This window comes from Lepidochelys kempii, chromosome 1 (genome assembly GCF_965140265.1).
Source record: "Lepidochelys kempii isolate rLepKem1 chromosome 1, rLepKem1.hap2, whole genome shotgun sequence".
Classification (NCBI taxonomy): Eukaryota; Metazoa; Chordata; order Testudines; family Cheloniidae; genus Lepidochelys; species Lepidochelys kempii.
In genome coordinates this window covers 147112826-147133415 of record NC_133256.1, presented here as the reverse complement: position 1 = coordinate 147133415, position 20590 = coordinate 147112826, and the positions used below count along the sequence as shown (strand labels likewise).

General features: G+C 41.1%; 1 protein-coding gene across 12 annotated transcripts in view; it reads left to right on the top strand.

Moving 5' to 3' along the window:
- The window catches only part of DMD (dystrophin), a 1926267-nt gene that overhangs the window by 1478088 nt on the left and 427589 nt on the right, over positions 1-20590 (top strand). For all 12 annotated transcript variants that reach the window (XM_073357918.1, XM_073357881.1, XM_073357898.1 and 9 more), the window contains one exon: positions 9221-9432. In XM_073357918.1, the coding sequence (XP_073214019.1) occupies positions 9221-9432 (212 nt within the window). The remainder of the gene's footprint in view (positions 1-9220; positions 9433-20590) is intronic.

Genomic DNA, 20590 nt, shown 5'->3' with positions numbered 1-20590 from the left:
AGCCCTTCTGGACTAGGCAGAAGAGGCCATGTGGACCCCTGTCCAATCCCTAGGATACTATCACACAAATGCCTATACTTGCTTTGTCTGGTGGCATTTATTTTTTTCCCAGTCTGTGGGATGGGCAGCATGAAAAAGGGCACCACTGTATCAGGAAAATTGGATCTACTTGGCTGGAACACTGGGAATTATGGTGTGTTAAGGCAGGGAATTGTTTGGGGGAAAATATTTGTTAAAAATAATAACAGTTATAATCAGCAAGAACTTTGATATTTTGCTTGTGTATAGTTTGTCTGGTTTGCCTGATTAGACTGTAAGCCCTTCATATAGGATGATCTCTAACTGGGTTTACAAAGGATCTAACACAATGTAAAGCTGTCCTGATTGAGGCCCTTTAGTGCTACTGTAATATACATAAATAATAATTGTAAAAAGATGAATGGTTCACAATTTGTAGTAGTTTAACCGGGGACAAAGAGTTCTGCTCTGCTACTCTTATGTTGGGTGCTGCCATCAGATATGGGGGAAAAGGGTTGAGATGTACTGATTCTTAAATATTCTATGTACACAAAAAAGCTCAGATAGTGGCACACATGAGAGAAGAACCATTTAAAATTTCTCTTAGTAAATCACAGAAGGAGAAAGTGACACCAGTCTCCAGATATGGCTCCATTCTTCTGTCAGATCTCTCTCCTCATATGCCCTCTTGCAGTGGGGTGGACAAACACCACACTGGACCAGAGTATGGAAGGGGTGAATGGAAACTGGCACTGATGCTGACCCTGCCCTGCAGCATCTGGTCTCAGTATCAAACGGAAGTGGAACTTTTCAACATTAGGGAGGAAAAAAAAGTGCAGAGGGGATGTACCATGGTAGAAAGATCTTGGGGTCTGAGAGAGAAAAAAATTTGGAGTTGGCTGAAATGAGCAGCCCTGCACTTAGGAACCTTAGGAGCAGTCAAGCCTTGGAACAAGGCTAACAATGGGCTTTGTCTTACTGTTTTATTTATTAATTGTGTAAAAACCCCAAGAACAGCATGAGTTTTGACCCTACACAGGGCACCTCACATAGATTACATTAATTCTGTGTGTTCCTAATTTATAAATCACCATAATATCTAGGTGCTGTAGTAAAAAGATGAAGGGCAAGAATCTGATCTCAGTTACACCATTGCAATCCAGAGTACAATTAGGACAATTACTCTAGATTTATAGTATTGTGTAGCCTGGTGTGACAGAGTGAGAGTAGCCTAAGGCTGACTTACCACTCTCCATTTGGTAAACATATCCACTTCAGAGCTTCAGAGTCTCAATGCATGGATGAGACGATGGTGTAGAGAGGAGGAGTTTAGATTTATTAGGAACTGGGGAAACTTTCCGGATAGGGGGAACCTATATAGGAAGGATGGGCTCCACCTAAACCAAAGTGGATCCAGACTGCTGGCACTTAACATTAAAAAGATTGCAGAGCAGTTTTTAAACTAAGAGATGGGGAAAGCCGATTGCTGCAGAGGTGCATGTGGATCAGACAGAGACTTCTCTTAGAGGAGAGTCTATTGATAGAGATTATCTAGGTTTTAGTCAGGAGGAGAGGATGGAAGACAATAAAGTATGGGCCAGATCAGACAAGAAACATTCACATAAAGAATCTGACACAATAGAAAAGGGCAGACAAATAAACAGTGACAAGTTTTTAAAGTGCTTGCACACAAATGCTAGAAGTCTAAATGATAAGATGGGTGAACTAAAGGGCCTCATGTTAAAGGAGAGGATATTGATATAATAGGCATCTCAGAAACCTGGTGGAGTGAGGACAATGGGACACAATCATTCCTGGGTACAAAATATATCGTAAGGACAGAACAGGTCATGCCGGGGAGGGGGAGGAGGATGTGGCACTATATGTGAAAGAAAATGTAGAATCAAATGAAATAAAAATCTTAAATGAATCCACATGCTCTATAGAATCTCTATGGATAGTAATTCCATACTCTAATAAGAATATAACAGTAGGGATCTATTATCGACCACCTGACCAGGACAGTGAGAGTGACAATGAAATGCTAAGGGAGATTAGAGGGGCATCAAAATAAAGAACTCAATAATAGTGGGAGATTTCAATTATCCCCATACTGATTGGGTACATGTCACCTCAGGACGAAATGCAGAGACAAAATTTCTCGATACTTTAAATGACTGCTTCTTGGAGCAGCTGGTATAGGAACTCACAAGGGGAGCAGCAACTCTTGATCTAGTCCTGAGTGGAGCTCAGGGTCTGGTCCAAGAGGTAACTATAACAGGACCGCTTGGAAATAGTGACCATAATATAATAACATTTAACATTCCTGTGGTGGGAAGGACACCTTAACAGCCCAACACTGTGGTATTTAATTTCAGAAAGGGGAACTATGCAAAAATGAGGAGGTTAGTTAAACAGAAATTAAAAGGTACACTGACTAGAGTGAAATCCCTGCAAGCTGCATGGACACTTTTCAAGGACACCATTATAGAGGCCCAACTTAAACGTATACCCCACAGTAAAAACTAAAAAAGAGCCACCGTAGCTTAACAACCACGTAAAAGAAGCCGTGAGAGATAAAAAGGAACCTTTTAAAAAGTGGAAGTCAAATCCTAATGAGGTAAATAGAAAGGAGCATAAACACTGCCAAATTAAGTGTAAAAATATAATAAGAACAGCCAAAAAGGAGTTTGAAGAACAGCTAGTCAAAAACTCAAAAGGTAATAATGTTTTTTTAAGTACATCAGAAGTAGGAAGCCTGCTAAACAACCAGTGGGGTCCCTAGACGATCGAGATAGAAAAGGAGCACTTAAAGACAATAAAGTCATCACAGAGAAACTAAATGAATTTGTTGCTTCAGTCTTCACGGCTGAGGATGTTAGGGAGATTCCCAAACCTGAGCCATCTTTTGTAGGTGACAAATCTGAGGAGTTGTCACAGATTGAATTGTCACTAGAGGAGGTTTTGGAATTAATTGAGAAACTTAACAGTAACAAGTCACCGGGACCAGATGGCATTCACCCAAGAGTTCTGAAAGAACTCAAATATGAAATTGCGCAACTATTAACTATGGTTTGTAATCTGTCCTTTAAATCAGCTACTGTAGCCAATGACTGGAAGATAGCTAATGTAACGCCAATATTTAAGAAGGGCTCTAGAGGTGATCCTGGCAATTACAGACCAGTAAGTCTAATGACAGTACCAGACAAATTAGTTGAAACAATAGTAAAAAACAAAATTGTCAGACACATAGAAGAACATAAATTGTTGTGCAAAAGTCAACATGGTTTCTGTAAAAGGAGATCATGTCTTACTAACCTATTCAAGTTCTTTGAGGGGGTCAACAAACATGTGGACAAGGGGGATCCAGTGGATATAGTGTACTTAGATTTCCAGAAAGCCTTTGACAAGGTCCCTCACCTTATGTAAATTAAGTTGTCATGGGATAAGAGGGAAGATCCTTTCATGGATTGAGAACTGGTTAAAAGATAGGGAACAAAGGGTAGGAATAAATGGTAAATTTTCAGAATGGAGAGGGGTAACTAGTGGCGGTCCCGAAGGGTCAGTGCTAGGACCAATCCTATTCAACTTATTCATAAATGATCTGGAGAAAGGAGTAAAGTTTGCAGATGATATTAAACTGCTCAAGATAGTTAAGACCAAAGCAGACTGTGAAAAACTTCAAAAAGATCTCACAAAACTAAGTGATTGGGCAACAAAATGGCAAATGAAATTTAATGTGGATAAATGTAAAGTAATGCACATTGGAAAAAATAACCCCAACTATACATACAATATGATGGGGGCTAATGTAGCTACAACTAATCAGGAGAAAGGTCTTGGAGTCATCGTGGATAGTTCTCTGAAGACGTCCACATGGTGTGCAGTGGCAGTCAAAAAAGCAAACGGGATGTTTGGAATCATTAAAAAAGGGAGAGAGAATAAGATGGAGAATATCTTATTGCCCTTATATAAATCCATGGTATGCCCACTTCTTGAATACTGTGTGCAGATGTGCTCTCCTCATCTCAAAAAAGATATACTGGCATTAGAAAACGTTCAGAAAAGGGGAACTAAAATTATTAGGGTTTTGGAACGGGTCCCATCTGAGGAGAGATTAAAGAGGCTCGGACTTTTCAGCTTGGAAAAGAGGAGACTAAGGTGGGCTATGATAGTGGTATATAAAATCATGACTGGTGTGGAGAAAGTGAATAAGGATAAGTTATTTACTTGTTCCCATAATATAAGAACTGGGACCACCAAATGAAATTAATGGGTAGCAGGTTTAAAACAAATAAAAGGAAGTTCTTCTTCACTCAGCGCACAGTCAACCTGTGGAACTCCTTGCCTGAGGAGGTTGTGAAGGCTAGGACTATAACAGGGTTTAAAAGAGAACTGCATAAATTCAAGGAGGTTAAGTCCATTAATGGCTATTAGCCAGGATGGGCAAGGAATGGTGTCTCTAGCCTCTGTTTGTCAGAGGGTGGAGATGGATGGCAGGAGAGAGATCACTTGATTATTACCTGTTTGGTTCACTCCCTCTGGGGGGCCTGGCCTGGCCACTGTCGGTAGACAGGATACTGGGCTGGATGGACCTTTGGTCTGACCCAGTATGGCCCTTCTTATGTTCTTATGTTATCCACATGAGCCAAAGTAAGGAAATAAGTAATTAAGTACCAGATGATTAACCGATCAACCAGGGGACTCAGCTTGTCAGCTAAAGATGGTTAAAAGAGAGACAGGAGAGAAGGAGGAAGACTGGAAGGGTAAAGCAGCCCAGGTTTTCAGAGAGGTGCAATCTCCCCCGCCTGCCCTGTAGCTTGGTAGCAGGTAAAGGCTTGGTGAAAAGCTGTATGCTGTGGGAAACAAACACTTGTAAATAAAGCACATGGTACTGAACTTGCCACTGGTGGTGTGAGGACTGTTTGCAGCAAGCAATCCAGGGTGAGGGAGTCCAGCCTTGTGACACTGAGTTCATAATTTTTAATAATTTTAATGTTATTTAGCTCTCAGACCTCCTTTTGTCATCCATCCTAAAACAGCATAGCCCTTCCTCTGTTGTGTTTTACTTTACTGAAGGTGTTTGATTCAGGGCTGGAGGTGGATAATCAAACTCCCCTTGTATTTCTTCAAAACTCAGATAAATCCTTGGAACAATTGACTCACGGGTTATTGATTCTTTTATCCCACCTATGCACAGATCTCTCCACCTTATTCCCAGGGTTGAACTCTTCATGCTCCCAGATTAGGGTCACTGGATGTGGAAATAACTCATGTTTCCCTCCACTGAATCCCATATGTTCGTTGTAACCTGGAGGATCTTATGAGATGGAGGTAGGCAGAAATGACCCTTACCGGGCACAAGGCAGATTGCTGGATGCCTCCCCTGTCTTCTTCCTGCTGTTCAGCTGCACTTTCGTAGAAAATATATTAAGCACTTTCTTTTTTCCACAAATTCCCTCCTCCAACCAGGGGAAACCTTTTATAGAGTGATCTTATGCCTTCAGACAAAAAGCCAATATGGTTACAGAAGCCCTTCAAAATACTTTAAAAATAATCTACTTTGAAGGAAACCTTTAAAGAAGGGTCTGTTGGCTAACATTTTTGAAAAGATTCTGCAGTTTTCTGATCCTCCTCATCTGAACTAGCTGGCTCAGTGGTTCCTGGGTAGTAAAGTCTCTGATACAGAGCTAATCCCTACATGTTTTTGTAGGATGTGCGAGCATTGCCAGTGGAGTGTGACAGGGCCTGTTCCCCTTTTGTTTGTGATCTCCTCACTTCTGTCATTTGTTCACTCTGGACCCCCTTTACACTGCCATCACTCCTTGTCCTCCTCACACACTATCCATTCTTGCACCACACCTTCACAGTGATAACACCATGTCCCTGCAAGCCTGAGAGGAATTTTAACTCCAGCCCACAAAGCCTGAGGGATGTGTCAGTAGCCTTGGGCAGCTGGCAGGAAATTTTCACTCCTACTTCCTCTTTCTTCTCAGAAGTATCTAAAGGCGAGGGAATACCTCTCTTGGTGTTGATGGAATCATGTTTGTACCAGGTGGAAGCATCCATCTTACATATTCCTGGTACCAGCTATGATCTGACCCATCCACAAGTTGGAAAAGGTGCCTGGATGTTCCAAACTCTTATTGTTTGGCATATACCTAATAAAGATGTAGTTAAACATTCCCCTTCTCTTTAACAAAGAAGGTTCAACTAGAGCAGTGGTTCTCAACCAGCAGTATATGTACCCTGGGGATACACAAAGGTCTTCCAGGGGGTACATCAACTCATCTAGATATTTGCCTAGTTTTACAATAGGCTACATAAAAAACACCAGCAAAGTCAGTACAAACTAAAATTTCATACAGACAAAATGAGAAAGTAAGCAATTTTTCAATAATAGTGTGTTGTGACACTTTTGTATTTTTATGTCTGATTTTCCAAGCAAGCAGTTTTTATGTGAGGTGAAACTTCGGCGTACACAAGGCAACCTTTCTAGACTACTGTATCCCTTTCAGGAATCTGATTGAGATTCTCTGGGCTAGAGAGTAAGGATGTATAGATAGGAGAGAAAAAACTCTGAGCGGGCATGTTTATTTACTAACACACAGAGTGGTTTAAATGAGAGCCAAAGGTGAAATCTTGAATAAGTTAAGCTAAAAGGAATTGCTTTTCTTCATTCAAAATATATTTTTTTAAATGTCCACATTCAAATGAAAGCATCAATTATCATGTGTAAACTTTCGGTGATGAATGGATGTTTTTTGTGTACTGCTTTTGGGTTACTCTGTAATAAATCAGCGATGCCTGAATTACAAAGGTCCCCTTTACTTCCTCTTTAATGAACTATCTTCGAAACCTTTTTGACTGCTAGTATTTTATTTGTCCCATATTTAATGAGCTGAAGACTAGCTCAGAAGAGCCAGATGAATGATCTAAATGCCGCAAGTGTTTATCCCACATTTAAATGTTTTCTTTTCTGGGACTACAGAGTGACCCAATGTATCAAATGCATAGCTTTAGATTGTTTGCTTAGATAATAATTTAAAAAGATTCCATTACCTGAGCGCTCTCTGGCTGTCAAGCTCTGATGTAATAAGGCATGCGCCACTAAGAATATTTTCTTTGGGTGTGATAACTTATTCTTGATAAAACAAAATAATAGAGCTGTTTTGAAAAATTGTTGTTTTGTGAAGAAGAAAAATAAAGACTTTGACTTTTTGGCAAAAATTTGAAAACTGAAATATTTTAGCCAAAAATATGTTGAGGTACCTTATAGGGGTTGCAGTTTGGGTGTCTCATGTTTCCATTCTCCTCTATAGATTAGATCCCTGGGTGGACTACATTTCTCATGCTGCACCCCAGCCAGGGAGCGTGGCCCACAAAGGAGACTGGGGACATGAAGCAACTGAACCACACTTCCTATGAGACATTGTGGCAACATATCCAAATAAATACATTTTGATTTTCAATTGTTTGGTTTTGGGACAAAAAAAGAGAACATTTTCTGTGGAGAACAGATACTTTTCCCACCAAAAAAATGCATTTATTTGAAACCCCAGTTTCTTTGGGGGTGGGGGTGGGGTTGTTTTTAATGGAAAATTTCCAAACCATCCGCCCCCCTGCCCCGCAATAAAGCACAAACAACCCTCTCCCCCCCACACACACACACCTTTGGATAGTGCAAAAATCAAAACCTTGATAGTTAATTTAAAATATTTTTGTTGCTCCCCACAGTTACTAGTGACATCAATACGCTGCCCTTACTTTTTATGGGTCTGATTTGTATTTATGAGAGGGACATCAGTTATATTTCAAATGCATTCATCCTCGAACCTCATTGGAACAGTTAGTAGCTGTAGGTAGCAACCCAAATGTGGTGTACCCTTTAAATACTCCTCATTTCAAGTTGTACAGTTTAATATGCTCCAGATCTTGCCTTGCACAACGAATGTAATTTGTGTTTCTGCTCCTTTCCCCCCTCCTCCCAGCCTTGGCCCGTCCTTGGTTCATCCTCTAGTTGTACCCGGTCTCTTTGGATTCTATTTAGTTATTTACGTTACCTTCCCCTACTTCCTCCCTCTCATGTACTCAGTCATTCCTTTTCCCACATTCATTCATTTTCTGTCCTCTCCTCCAGGCTGGAGCAAGGATGCTGGAAGGATTTTCTTCCCCTTCTCCAAGCCTGGGGGAATTCACAGGAGGATCTAGAACCTTTCTTCCAGGTTAAAGGAGAGACACTGCTGGGAGGATTTTTACTCTACATGTTTGTGATGGGGCGTTGCTCTGCTCCAGCCCAGAGAGGCAATGACATTGTAGAATCAACCCTATCATGGGTGCTCTTCTGGCAACTTCCTCCATCTGATTATGCCTTTGTCTTCAGACCATTCAGGAAATTCTCAACCCATCAAGAGAAGGTGGCCTCTGACTTTTAAATATAATGGAGGGCAGCCTTTGGGAAAAATACTAAGAGGCCTGGCTCTGTGCTAGTTTTAAGCAATACAGGTTTCTTATTAACAAAGCACAGAACATTTTTCCCCCCAAAGCTTTGCATGTTTTAGGGTTAGGTCTCCGTGTCACATCACCAGGATATTTCCTTGTGCCTTTGTGGGCCAGTCTGACCTTGGCCAAACCTCTTTATCATAGCTTCCAATTATCATTAGCCCTTTCAGCACTACATTTCCCCCCAAATAAGGGCACATCTAATCCTTATTCTAATAACTAACATGAAGTTGTGAGAAGTTTTTTTGTGAACAGCCATGCACTCTACCCTTGTATGTCTTACCTGGTCAAGCAAGTATAGCATAACCATTGATTACCACTTGTAATGAATATTAAAATGAAGAATAAGATTATAGAAGTCCCCATAGGACATCTCATCAAAAATGCTAGCTTAATTTGACTTGGTATGTATGAATGAGAACTGTTTCTTTCTCATCAATGTGACCCTGTTTGAGTATTCTGTACGTCATTATTGAGACAAAAAGCTGACATTTCTGGCTACATATGCATCAGGACCTATGCTATGTACTATACTGTGTCCTACCAACCGTTATTTGTTCTCTTTTAATAAACCAAATTTAGTCACAGCTGAAAATTGTTGTTTGCAATGAGAAATCTTACTTAAATATTTCAGTAACTGCTTTTTTAAAAAAACCTTCATCTTGAATAAGTTTTTTTTTTTACATTTGTTTTTCACCAGTTGAAAAGATCCAGAGCCAGTGGGACGAAGTACAGGGACACCTTCAAAGCCGCAGGCAGCAGCTAAATGAAATGTTAAAGGATTCAACACAATGGTTGGAAGCCAAACAAGAAGCTGAGCAGGTTCTAGAACAGGCCAAAGTAAAGCTTGAGTCGTGGAAGGAGATTTCCTACACTGTGGAAGCTCTGAAAAAGCAGAACACCGAACTTAAGGTTATTATTGAAGATAGAGAATTTGTATTAAAGATTAATAATCAAAATATTGAAATGTCTGATGAAAATGTTTCTACTTGATTTGATGAAAAAATACTTGCAAGATTGGGTAACTTGGACCAAAAAATGTAGCCACAAACCAGGTGATTCCTCAGCCCAAATACTCCCTCCACTACTGCTAATAAAAAATTTCTATTGGCTTCTAAATTCTAAAAGTGACATCACATAAACCTCCCCACCACAATAGGCTCTAATTAGCAGAGAGACCAAGGACTGGGTGATACTGGAGAATGCTCTTTCACCAGTCTTTCACTCTTTGAATTGCTGCTAACTAGTTGTATCTGTTCTTTTGGGACAGTAGGCAAACTGTGTGGGTTTGTTTGTTTGTTTGTTAAGTCTTTTAGCTGTATATTTGAGGGCAGGTCATGGATGGTTCTAGTGATATTCCCATAAATAAGTACAGAGAGCTCAAACTGGTAATATCTAGCTTTCTGGTAAAAGCTTAACCCCCTTAGTCCCCCCCCCACACACACACACACCTTTTAAATTGTCCCGATCCACATGAATAGAAGATTTCCCTTTCCAGAAATGTCAGTCTAGCTAACATTAACATCCATTGTTTTTAATCAGTCTCTCCCATCCTATACATCCTATAAACACTGGCTTTTAATTTGCACTGCGGAAGTACAAAAACACCAGAAATCCTTCATTTTCTTGTTTGTTTTAGGGCTAGTAACTGGTTAATTTTTCTCATCTGAGATTCTGCCTTAAGGGTCATCGCCTGACATGGATGGATTATTATAAATAAAGGCAATCACTCACTAATGTATTAGAAAGAATTAGAGATTATGTACACTACTGTCATTCAGCAGAGAGGAGATACATTTGTCATGGTCTCTTTCTGGAGATAGAATGCCGGCTTCTGACCAGTGTGTGGCTTACAAATAATCCTCAAAGTAAGTTTCCTAACTGCAAAGGTGTAAGGGAGGAGGGAAAAATTGGGTGAACAAGTTCTTAAGTAATTTTTTTTAACATTCTCCACCTCAAATACAAAGTACTCAGGCAATTAAGACTAATGGAAACAGCTATTTTACAATAGAGTGCCACATTTTTCATTTCTTTCAAGCATTTCTTACAAGCACCTCCTGCTATTAGACTTACAAGAATTACCTTTATAAGAAGTTTACATATCTTAATACAAAATTTAATTTAAATACTTCCTTTACAGGACTCTGCCCTTAGAATATAAATCTTTAACTCAAACTGGTAAATACAAAATTGTAATATATATATGAAAATTACAAAATATATGTATCTATAGGTGTTTATGCATATGCTTATGTATAAATAGAACTTGATGGAAAAACTGTTCCTGCCCTGCAATCATTTTTGATATTTCAGATTGTTCCTGTGTTCCAAATCAGGATGAAACACGAGACCTTTGTCTCTCTCTTTTTGGGGTAAAATTTTCAATCTTCCTCACCTCCTCCTCCCCAAGAATAGCCCAGTCATGACGGCCGTCAGCCAGGATGCAAGCCACTCAAATTCTAGGCCCTGCTTTGAATATTCAGTAGGATGTTCTGGGCTGCTGGGTTTTCTCTCTCTCTCTCTCCCTCTCATTTTGGCCAGAAATTCCATCCTGGACTTGAGAAACTTTCAAGATGAAAGTTTTTCATCAAAATTGATGCATTACAACTAAAAGTTTAGTTGATGAATCTGCATATTCTGATGAAAAATTTGTTTTGTCAAAAAATTCCCCACCAGCTCTGTATACATGAGTGTATGAGAGAACATCTAATAATCTCATCCATTCCTTCAATAGAACAAAAAAGAGAAAAATTCCACTAGTGCTAGCTGTGAATCAAAACCTGGATCTTGAATAACCCTGAAATTTGGAGCTTTCAATGTCCAGACCTGGAACTAAATTTTGCATCTTGAGCCCAGATCTACAAGTGTTCTGAAATGTGTTATAGTTGCTTTATGAAAACCTGTCAGATTATCAAACCTGCGGTTGGCCCTTGCTTTACTTTGCGCTCCCCACATGCTGATATAATTGCCTGAGGCTTTACAGCTAGAGTTCCCGCCTGGCTCAGCTGTCCCATTTCTTGGGCATGATCCAAAGTCCACCGAAGTCAATGGAAAGATTCCCTTTGATTTCAGTGAGCTTTGGATCCAACCTCTTTGTGGAGATTGTTCCTACCAAGGATAAAAGTGAACTGCATTGGGGACATTGCATGGGTAAGTACACAGGCATGCAGTAATACTGCTTTTACTATGCTAACGTGTATCCCAAACCTATAATTAGTTCTGGATTTGCCCCCGTGATTGATACCCTTTTAAAATTTCCAGTTGCAAGAGTTTTTTAAATATAGTTCCTAATTAAAAATTAGTCTTACTTAAGAATCTTAAGTTAGTTCATAGTTAACTGTTTTGCGACTTACTCAAATCGAATGTCCCTTCACAATGTCTATGGCTTTCCATTCAAGAGTAATATCCCAGGAACTGGGTTTAGGTATGGGAGAGTCCAAAACATGGTAGATTGGCAATGGGAGTCTGCTTTTTCACTAGAATTCAAAAAATTATCCTATTTGTTAATTGTTCTATGATGAATGTAAGCTTTGTTAGCCTAGCAGGTTGAACTAATAGTGTTTATCTAATGAAAGCAGTAGCAATCTTGGTGGACAGACCAAATTTTTAATTGAATAAATATGGAGACTAGTTTTGTTTTCCCTCTAGAAAGTGGTCCTTTCAATCAGAGTTGATAAGGAAGTTTGAGGAATCTTGTTCAGCTAACGCCCATGTTCAACCTGTGTCCTTGAAGACAATATAAAATAATTTGAAGATGACATAAAGATTGGGGGGAGTGATAAATAATTAAGAGAACAGGTCACTGATACACTGAAGCGTGCCTCATCAAGAATAGTGGTGGATTTTCTATCACTGGCCATTTTTAAATCAAGATTGGACGTTTTCCTAAAAGATAAGCTTTACCAATTGTTGTAGGGAAGTTCTATGGCTTCTGTGACACAGGCGGTCAGATTAGATAAGAACATAAGAACAGCCATACTGGGTCAGACCAAAGGTCTATCTAGCCCAGTATTCTGTCTTCTGACAGTGGCCAATGCCAGGTGCTCCAGAGGGAATGAACAGAACAGGTAATCATCAAGCGATCCATCCCTTGTTGCTCATTCCCAGCTTCTGGCAAACAGAGACTAGGGACACCATCCCTGCCCATCCTTGCTAATAGCCATTGATGGAGCTATCCTCCATGAATTCATCGAGTTCTTTTTTGAACCCTGTTAGTGTCTTGGCCTTCACAACATCCTCTGGCAAAGAGTTCCACAGATTGACTATGCATTGTATGAAGAAATACTTCCTTTTGTTTGTTTTAAACCTGCTGCCTATTGATTTCATTTGGTGTCCCCTAGTTCTTGTGTTATGAGAAGGAGTAAATAACACTTCCTTATTTACTTTATCCATATCAGTCATGATTTTAGACCTCAATCATATTCCCCTTTAGTCACCTCTTTTCCAAGCTCAAAAGTCCCAGTCTTATTAACCTCCCCTCATATGGAAGCTTTTCCATACCTCTAATAATTTTTCTTGCCTTTTTCTGTACCTTTTCCAATTCCAGTATCTCTTTTTTGGTGCACACAGTATTCAAGCTGTGGGCGTACCATGGAGTTATATAGAGAGAATTATATTTTCTGTCTTTTTATTTATCCCTTTCTTAATGATTCCCAACATTGTTACCTTTTTTTGGCTGCTGCTGCACACTGAGTGGATGTTTTCAGAGAACTATCCACAATTACTCCAATATCTTCCTTGAGTGGTGGTAACTAAGTTTGATCCCATCATTTTATATGTATAGTTTGGATTATGTTTTCCAATGTGCCTTACTTTGATCATAATGCTCCCTTCTGGCCTCAGAATTTACAAATCTATGAATTGTTTGGCAAGCTGGATGCAAGAAAATATGCATTTTTAGTGAGGAACAAATGTAAAGACATGCAGGCCATACTTACAGGATTGGGGACTCTGTCCTGGGAAACAGTGACTCTGAAAGAGACTTTGGAGTCATGGTTGGTAATTAGCTGAGTTTGAGCTCCCAGTGCAATGCTGTGGTCAAAGGGCTATTGTAATTCTTACATGTATAAATGGGGATATTGAATAGGAGTCAGAAGGTTATATTACTAGTGTATTGCATTGGTGCAACTATAGCTGGTGTGACAAAGTCAGGCTGGATGGCTGCAAGAGGGTCCTCATATTGGGTTCCAGGAGTTGGGCGGCCACAGTCTATGGGGCGGATCCACTGAGCCTGGAACTCAAATAATTATGGGGGGCAACTGAAAAAGAATAAGGATGGGTGTGGGTCAAAGGGTCAAAAGTAGGGAACCTGAAGGGGACACCGAGTAGAGAATCCCGGCCAGCACTCACTGCTCCTCAGAGGTGTCAAGGGAGCCCAGTGGACACTGCCCAGAGGCACTCTGCCCAGATACATGAGCAGAGAGAGGAACAGAAGTAGGCCCTGCAGTCGCAAAGAACCCCGTCAGTCAACATCCTCTCCCTGGTGTTATAGATGTCCACTTTGGCCATTTCTAAGAGGAAGTTGACGAGGAGGTCCCATGACTTTGTGGGGGCACCGACAGGGTGTGCATGAAAAAAAGGTGGGGGGAGAAGTGCAGCCAAAAACATAAAAGGAGATCTTGGTGGAGCAGGAATAGGGGCTGCAGCCTGGCGCACTCAAGATGGGATGTGCCAGGGTCTCCCTCACACCGCAGAAGGGACAGGTATTGGGAACAGAGGTGAACCACGCCAGGTACATGCCCATGCTCATGGCTCTATGAAGGAGCTGCCAACCCATATCCCTGGCAGATCATGGGGCCAAGGTAGAGTATAGACTGGCCCACCGGGGTTCCTCACCCGGAACAAATGACATAAAGTCCCGCCATTTAGTGTCAGGGCGGGACATGAGGGTGAGGAAATGGAGAGTATAGGAGCACGAGCGTGTATAGATGTGCCTGTGGTGCGGCTCAAAAGCGAACTGGCTGCAGGTCTTGCAGCTGGCTCGAGGTATATGGGTGGGGTGGCTGGGGAGGCTCATGGGACAGGGGCCCAATGAAAAAATCCAGAGGGCCCGGGGCATAGGGTGGGTGGGGAACACCCTCCTGCAAGAGGGTCTTGGAAGGCTGATATATTAGCCCTAGAATGTTAAAGCCCTTTTTCCTACAAGCTGAGAAGAGGTTACCTCAGGTCAATTAGGGACACCTGAATCCAATTAAAGTCTGCCTGAGGCCTTTAAAAACCCCTCCTCTGGGAAGACCAAAGGGGGAGAGAGAGAGAAGCTGCTGCCAGGCGAGTGGCAGCAGGGAAACAAGCTTTTCCAGGCTGAAAGGCTGTGCTCTTTCCCGTAGGGGAACAGCAAAACCTGAGTGCCTGCTAGGGGAAGGACTGACACCCTGGGCAAGCAACAGGATGACACCCTGCCCCAGCGAGGAGGCAGGAAAAGGTGTCTCCTTTTTGTTTGGTGAACGATACCCCTTAGGCCAACCCTCGGGCCTACCCTGAAAACACAGCCAAAGGAGCACAGAAGGGGGGAAGGCAGGCAACTGCCCAGAGTGGGGCTGATTTACTCCAGGCCCCGCATCACCAGAGGGGGAAGTGCTAAGTCTGGCAAGACAAAGGAGGTACCTTGCCACACGGTAATATTGTGTCCAGGTCAGGGGTCCACAGTTTGAGAAGGATGTTGATTAATTGCAAAGAGTTCAGAGAAGAGCCCCAAGAACGATTAAAAGATTGGAAAATAAGCCTTATAATGATAGACTCAACAAGCTCTATCTGTTTATCTTAACAAAGAAAAAGGTAAGAGGTAATCTGATCATAAAACAGAAGTATCTACATGTTAATTAAAATAACGAAGGGCTCTTCAGTCTAGAAGACAAAAGTATAATAATCTAGTGCCTGGAAGATGAAGCTAGACATACTCAGACTAGAAATAAGGCACAAAGTTTTACCAGTGAGGGTAACAATTGTAATAATTTACTGAGGGTTGTGGTGGATTCTCCACCACTGGAAGGTCTGAAGTCATGGTTGAATGTTTTTGTTTTATTAATTTCTAAATAGTTTTTCTCGTTCAAATAGGAGTTAATTCAGCGAAGTCTGGTGGTCAGTTATACAAGGGGGTAGACTAAATGATAATGGTAGTCCTTTCTGATCTTGTAATCTATTCTGTTGATAAGACCTGACACTTTGATACCTGTTACTGGTATTGCCGGCATTCATTGTTGTATTTTTAAATTAACAGTAAAAGAGAACAAATACCCTCTTTATTCTTCCTCTTTGTATAACAAATGGTCTAAACACATTTGGTTAGAATACTAGCTAGAAATCCTATATAAAGCATTAGTTTTACTTTTTGAATGGGATTTTCAAAAGTTTAAAAAAGAGACTCAGTTTGCTCCCTGTTTGGCTCAAGGGAGAGGTAATCTGCTCCTCCTCTATTCCAGAAGAAGTTTACTTGCCCTTCAATACTATCTTAGGTAGGGTGACCATACATCCTGTTTCGGTTGGGACAATCCCTTTTTTTAAGCCCTGTCCCAGCCATCCTGACTTTTTTGGCAAAAGTGGGCATGTGTCCCTTTTGCTCTTGCCAACTTGATCAGTTGGCAGGAGCAAATGGGACAAATGCCCACTTTTGTCGAACAAGTGGAGTACGGTGCAGAGGAATGTGCGATGTGGGTGAGTGGTGATGTCAGCCCCTAGCGGGGAGGGGGGGAGGCAGGGCTCTCGTGGGGGAGGGGCAGCAGGGTTCCAGCAACAGCCTCTTTCAGGGATTGGGGGGGGCAGGGTTCCAGCGACCCCAGCCTGGGGGTGGGGAGGGCTCAGGCAAGTGGCTCGGGCCAGCCCGTGTGGGGGAGGGTTCAGGCCAGCCCTGCACAATGTCCCGTTTTACCTTTGGGAAATATGGTCACCCTAATCTTAAGTGAGAGGGCCAATGTGTGAGAGGGCAGCTAGTGCCATGGCTATCCCCCTGCCTGCCCACTTCTAATTCACCAGTGCAGGAAATGTAGTAGCAGTTCCACTGAGGCTGCTTTCCTACCAGGGACTCACCTGCAAAGTAGCCTTATCCTCCCTTACTCTCTGCACAGTGCCTCAGGCAAGGGACAGTCTTGCCTTTAGTCATATACTGTGTGCAACAGTTACCTTGACACTTGCTTTATAATGTCACCCTTAACTGTTTTGCTGCCACCTAATATTCCAGATATGGACCAATTACATATGGTGAAAGAAATATACTCTTAGTGTTGTTTTATGGACTATACCAGAGTTCACAACGTACAATTCTAAGTGCAGTGGAATATTATAGGGATGATGCCCGCAGCTGCACAAACACTGAAATAGAGGACCAATGATGAATGGTTATACCTCTCTAGACCAGCTAAATAGCTGATAACATCCAGAGAAGGGGTGGGCAGTGGGTCTGCTTTTCCGGACGTGGGTTACATAAATATTTAATGCAGAAAGTGACATGCTCCAAATTGGATGGTGCTGTACATACATATTGCTGTATCTGTGCACAGTTTATTTTATTCCACTGGGTAATAGAAAGAAAGGCCCAGTCTCATTTCCTTACTTGTTTTTATTTAAGGACCCTTAATTACCTAGATTTTCCCACTAATAACATAGCAAGTAGTGTCTTCTAATTAAATACAATTAAAAATATACATAAGCAGCATGATTAATGCGCATCCCTAACTCTTTAAGCCTTTTAATAAAGCTAGCAAATTCAAGCGATGACACAGATGAAATACAAAGAATGCTTTACAAATGTCATAATGAAATTAAGGTAATAAAGCACTTTGAATACTTTTTTGTTTCTACTTATTCCAAAGTAGAAGGAAGAGAAATGGGGCCTGAAAGAAAAAAAGAAGAAAGAAATTGTATTCCATTAGTTTAATTATAAAAATTCATTACATCAAGTCATGTAAGACAGAAAATAATGGGACTGTATTAGGTTGGACAATAAACCTTTCACTATAACACTTTGCTCTCGGTCCCTGTGAAAAGTATAAAGTAGGCGCAATGACTTAAGCATGCACGCTTTAAAGTTGTTGAAAAGATTAAATACTCATTTCCAGTAAACTGGAAAATGCAAATTGTTTCCTCAAACAGAATCCCCCGTACTCTTCATTTATGTTCTGAATGATATTGTTCTTTGGTAATGTCAGGAACTTAATAGATTAGTCTTGAAGTTAATGGCGAGAATCGTAGCATTGTAATGGGTCTGTCAGCATTTCCATTAAAGAGCCTGCTTTGGAGGGGTTTATAAGGTTATTAAATTCACAGGGAACTAGCAAAAGGTACACATTCTCCAAGTGAAAGTTTACAGGCCATTAGCCCACAACGTGGACAGACTGTTTTTGTATCTATAAAGGAAATGTAAAATATTCTACTACCATATTTTTGGTTGGAAAATGGCAACTATGTACTATGTATGTATAGCTAGTGCTTTATAACATTGTTCTACTGGAAAAATATTTTCCAAAAAGAATAAAGTATGAGCATCGTGAAATTCTTACAAATGTACAATAGATGGACAAAGTCTGCGGCAAAAAATGAAGGGGAAAAAAAAGCCCACATATAAGATATCTAAAGAACAATTACAAATAATAACAATAAGCCCAGGAGAAAGCATAGTTCAAGTGCGGTCTGAGCTTTGGAGTAGCTCCACTAACTGAGGCTCCCCAGGGGCTTTGCAAGAGGAGCATGTATCTGGCTGCCTTGGCTGTGTCTTCTCCGCAGCGAATGCCACCTGTCTGGGGGGATACAGTGGACCTGGAATTGTAGTAGTGTTTGGTCCTATGTTCTGTGTAACATACATGGAAGCAGATAAGACCTGAGGCTGAATCTAGCCCACAGTATTTAAAATTATGAGCTATTCTGACTTCTTGACAATACGTAGTCATGGGTGAGTGAATTAAGAAAAAATGCCCAGGCAATGTTTCAGATAACATTGAAAAGTAGCCTGAACCTTCACTCATCCTTCAATACAACTTTTTGAAGGTTTAAAAAAATTTGATTATTAGGCTGCTCTTCCCCCTATCGACCAGCCACAGCCTTTTACCTTAGAGACTAACCAATTTATTAGAGCATAAGCTTTCGTGAGCTACAGCTCACTTCATCAGATGCATATCGTGGAAACTGCAGCAGACTTTATATATACACAGAGAATATGAACCAATACCTCCTCCCACCCCACTGTCCTGCTGGTAATAGCTTATCTAAAGTGATCATCAGGTGGGCCATTTCCAGCACAAATCCAGGTTTTCTCACCCTCCACCCCCACACACAAATTCACTCTCCTGCTGGTGATAGCCCATCCAAAGTGACAACTCTTTACACAATGTGCATGACAATCAAGTTGGGCTATTTCCTGCACAAATCCAGGTTTTCTCACATCCCCCCCACCCCCATACACACACAAACTCACTCTCCTGCTGGTAATAGCTCATCCAAACTGACCACTCTTCAAGTTTAAATCCAGCAGGACAGTGGGGTGGGAGGAGGTATTGGTTCATATTCTCTGTGTATATATAAAGTCTGCTGCAGTTTCCACGATATGCATCTGATGAAGTGAGCTGTACCTCACGAAAGCTTATGCTCTAATAAATTGGTTAGTCTCTAAGGTGCCACAAGTACTCCTTTTCTTTTTGCGAATACAGACTAACACGGCTGTTACTCTGAAACCAGCCTTTTACCTGTTTACCTGTGCAAACCAAGTTCTCTTTGTGGAGGCAGGTAGTTACGTTGTTGCCCTTCTGGTTTCTAAGGACAGATCACCTTCAGGATAGCAGGATATAGGCCTGGTTTACACTAGGCGTGGGGAATCGATTTAAGTTACACAACTTCAGCTATGTGAATAACATAGCTGAAGTCTGTGTACTTAGATCTACTCACCACAGCGTCTTCACTGCGGTGAGTCAACTGCTGCTGCTCCCCTGTCAACTCCGCCTGCGCCTCTCGCACCGGTTTAGTACAGGAGTCAACGGGAGAGCGCTCGGGGATCGATAAATTGTGTCTAGACTAGACGCGATAAATCGACCCCCACTGGATCAATTGCTGCCCCCCAATTCGGTGGGTAGTTTTGTAACCTCTCACAAGGCCAAGATAGATTCTCTGCTGCTCTGAAATGCAGAAGTTAGATGAAGAGAGATCTATTGTTTTCCTGACTTTTATAATCTTATGACATCCTTTAAGTCTTATATTATAGAGACATCCCAAAGTGCCAGTATACCTTAAAAAATAAGAGAAGCTCTCCTAACAGGCAACATATTAGATCCCACTTGAAGTAGAGCAAAGACTACTTCCTTTAGAGGAGCCCTGACATGGGGGCCACATCCTGGAATTCTCCTCTTCCCAAGTCAGAGGAACCTACAGTGCTGAAAGCAGATAAGAGGAGCTAAAGCTTTTTTCTGTGGATGGAAGAAACTAGCTCCAGTAGGGAGTCCCTAAAAGGTTCAGATAAGTATCAAAACTTTCATAAGCTTATCCAGAATGAACCTGCAAACTTTAAAGTGAGCAATCGCTACACTCTGTTTGTTTATTCAACTTGACATTCAGACTTCTTTCCATCACGCATCAGTCTTGACAAAATAGCTTACTAATGATTAGCTCTGTGTGAAGACTCTATTAGTTTAATCAAAACCAGATTTCAACATGAACATCACTTTGGGGGAAAGGAAAATCTATTCTCATGGAGGTTTTTCCTATTTGAAAAGGAAGTTATTTTCTGAAGAAAGTTTCTAATTTATACAGCCAGCTACTGATTCTAATAATCCTTCCATGAGAAGAAAAGGAGTACTTGTGGCACCTTAGAGACTCACAAATTTATTTGAGCATAAGCTTTCGTGAGCTACAGCTCACTTCATTGGATGCTGTAGCTCACGAAAGCTTATGCTCAAATAAATTTGTGAGTTTCTAAGGTGCCACAAGTACTCCTTTTCTTTTTGCGGATACAGACTAACATAGCTGCTACTCTGAAACCTTCCGTGAGAGTTTTTGGCAAATTATAATGTACTTTTGCGCTCACATTGTCAAAGATGTTTGGTAACCTATATATTTGTCTAGCCCTAAGAGCTGATCATCTGTATTGTTACTG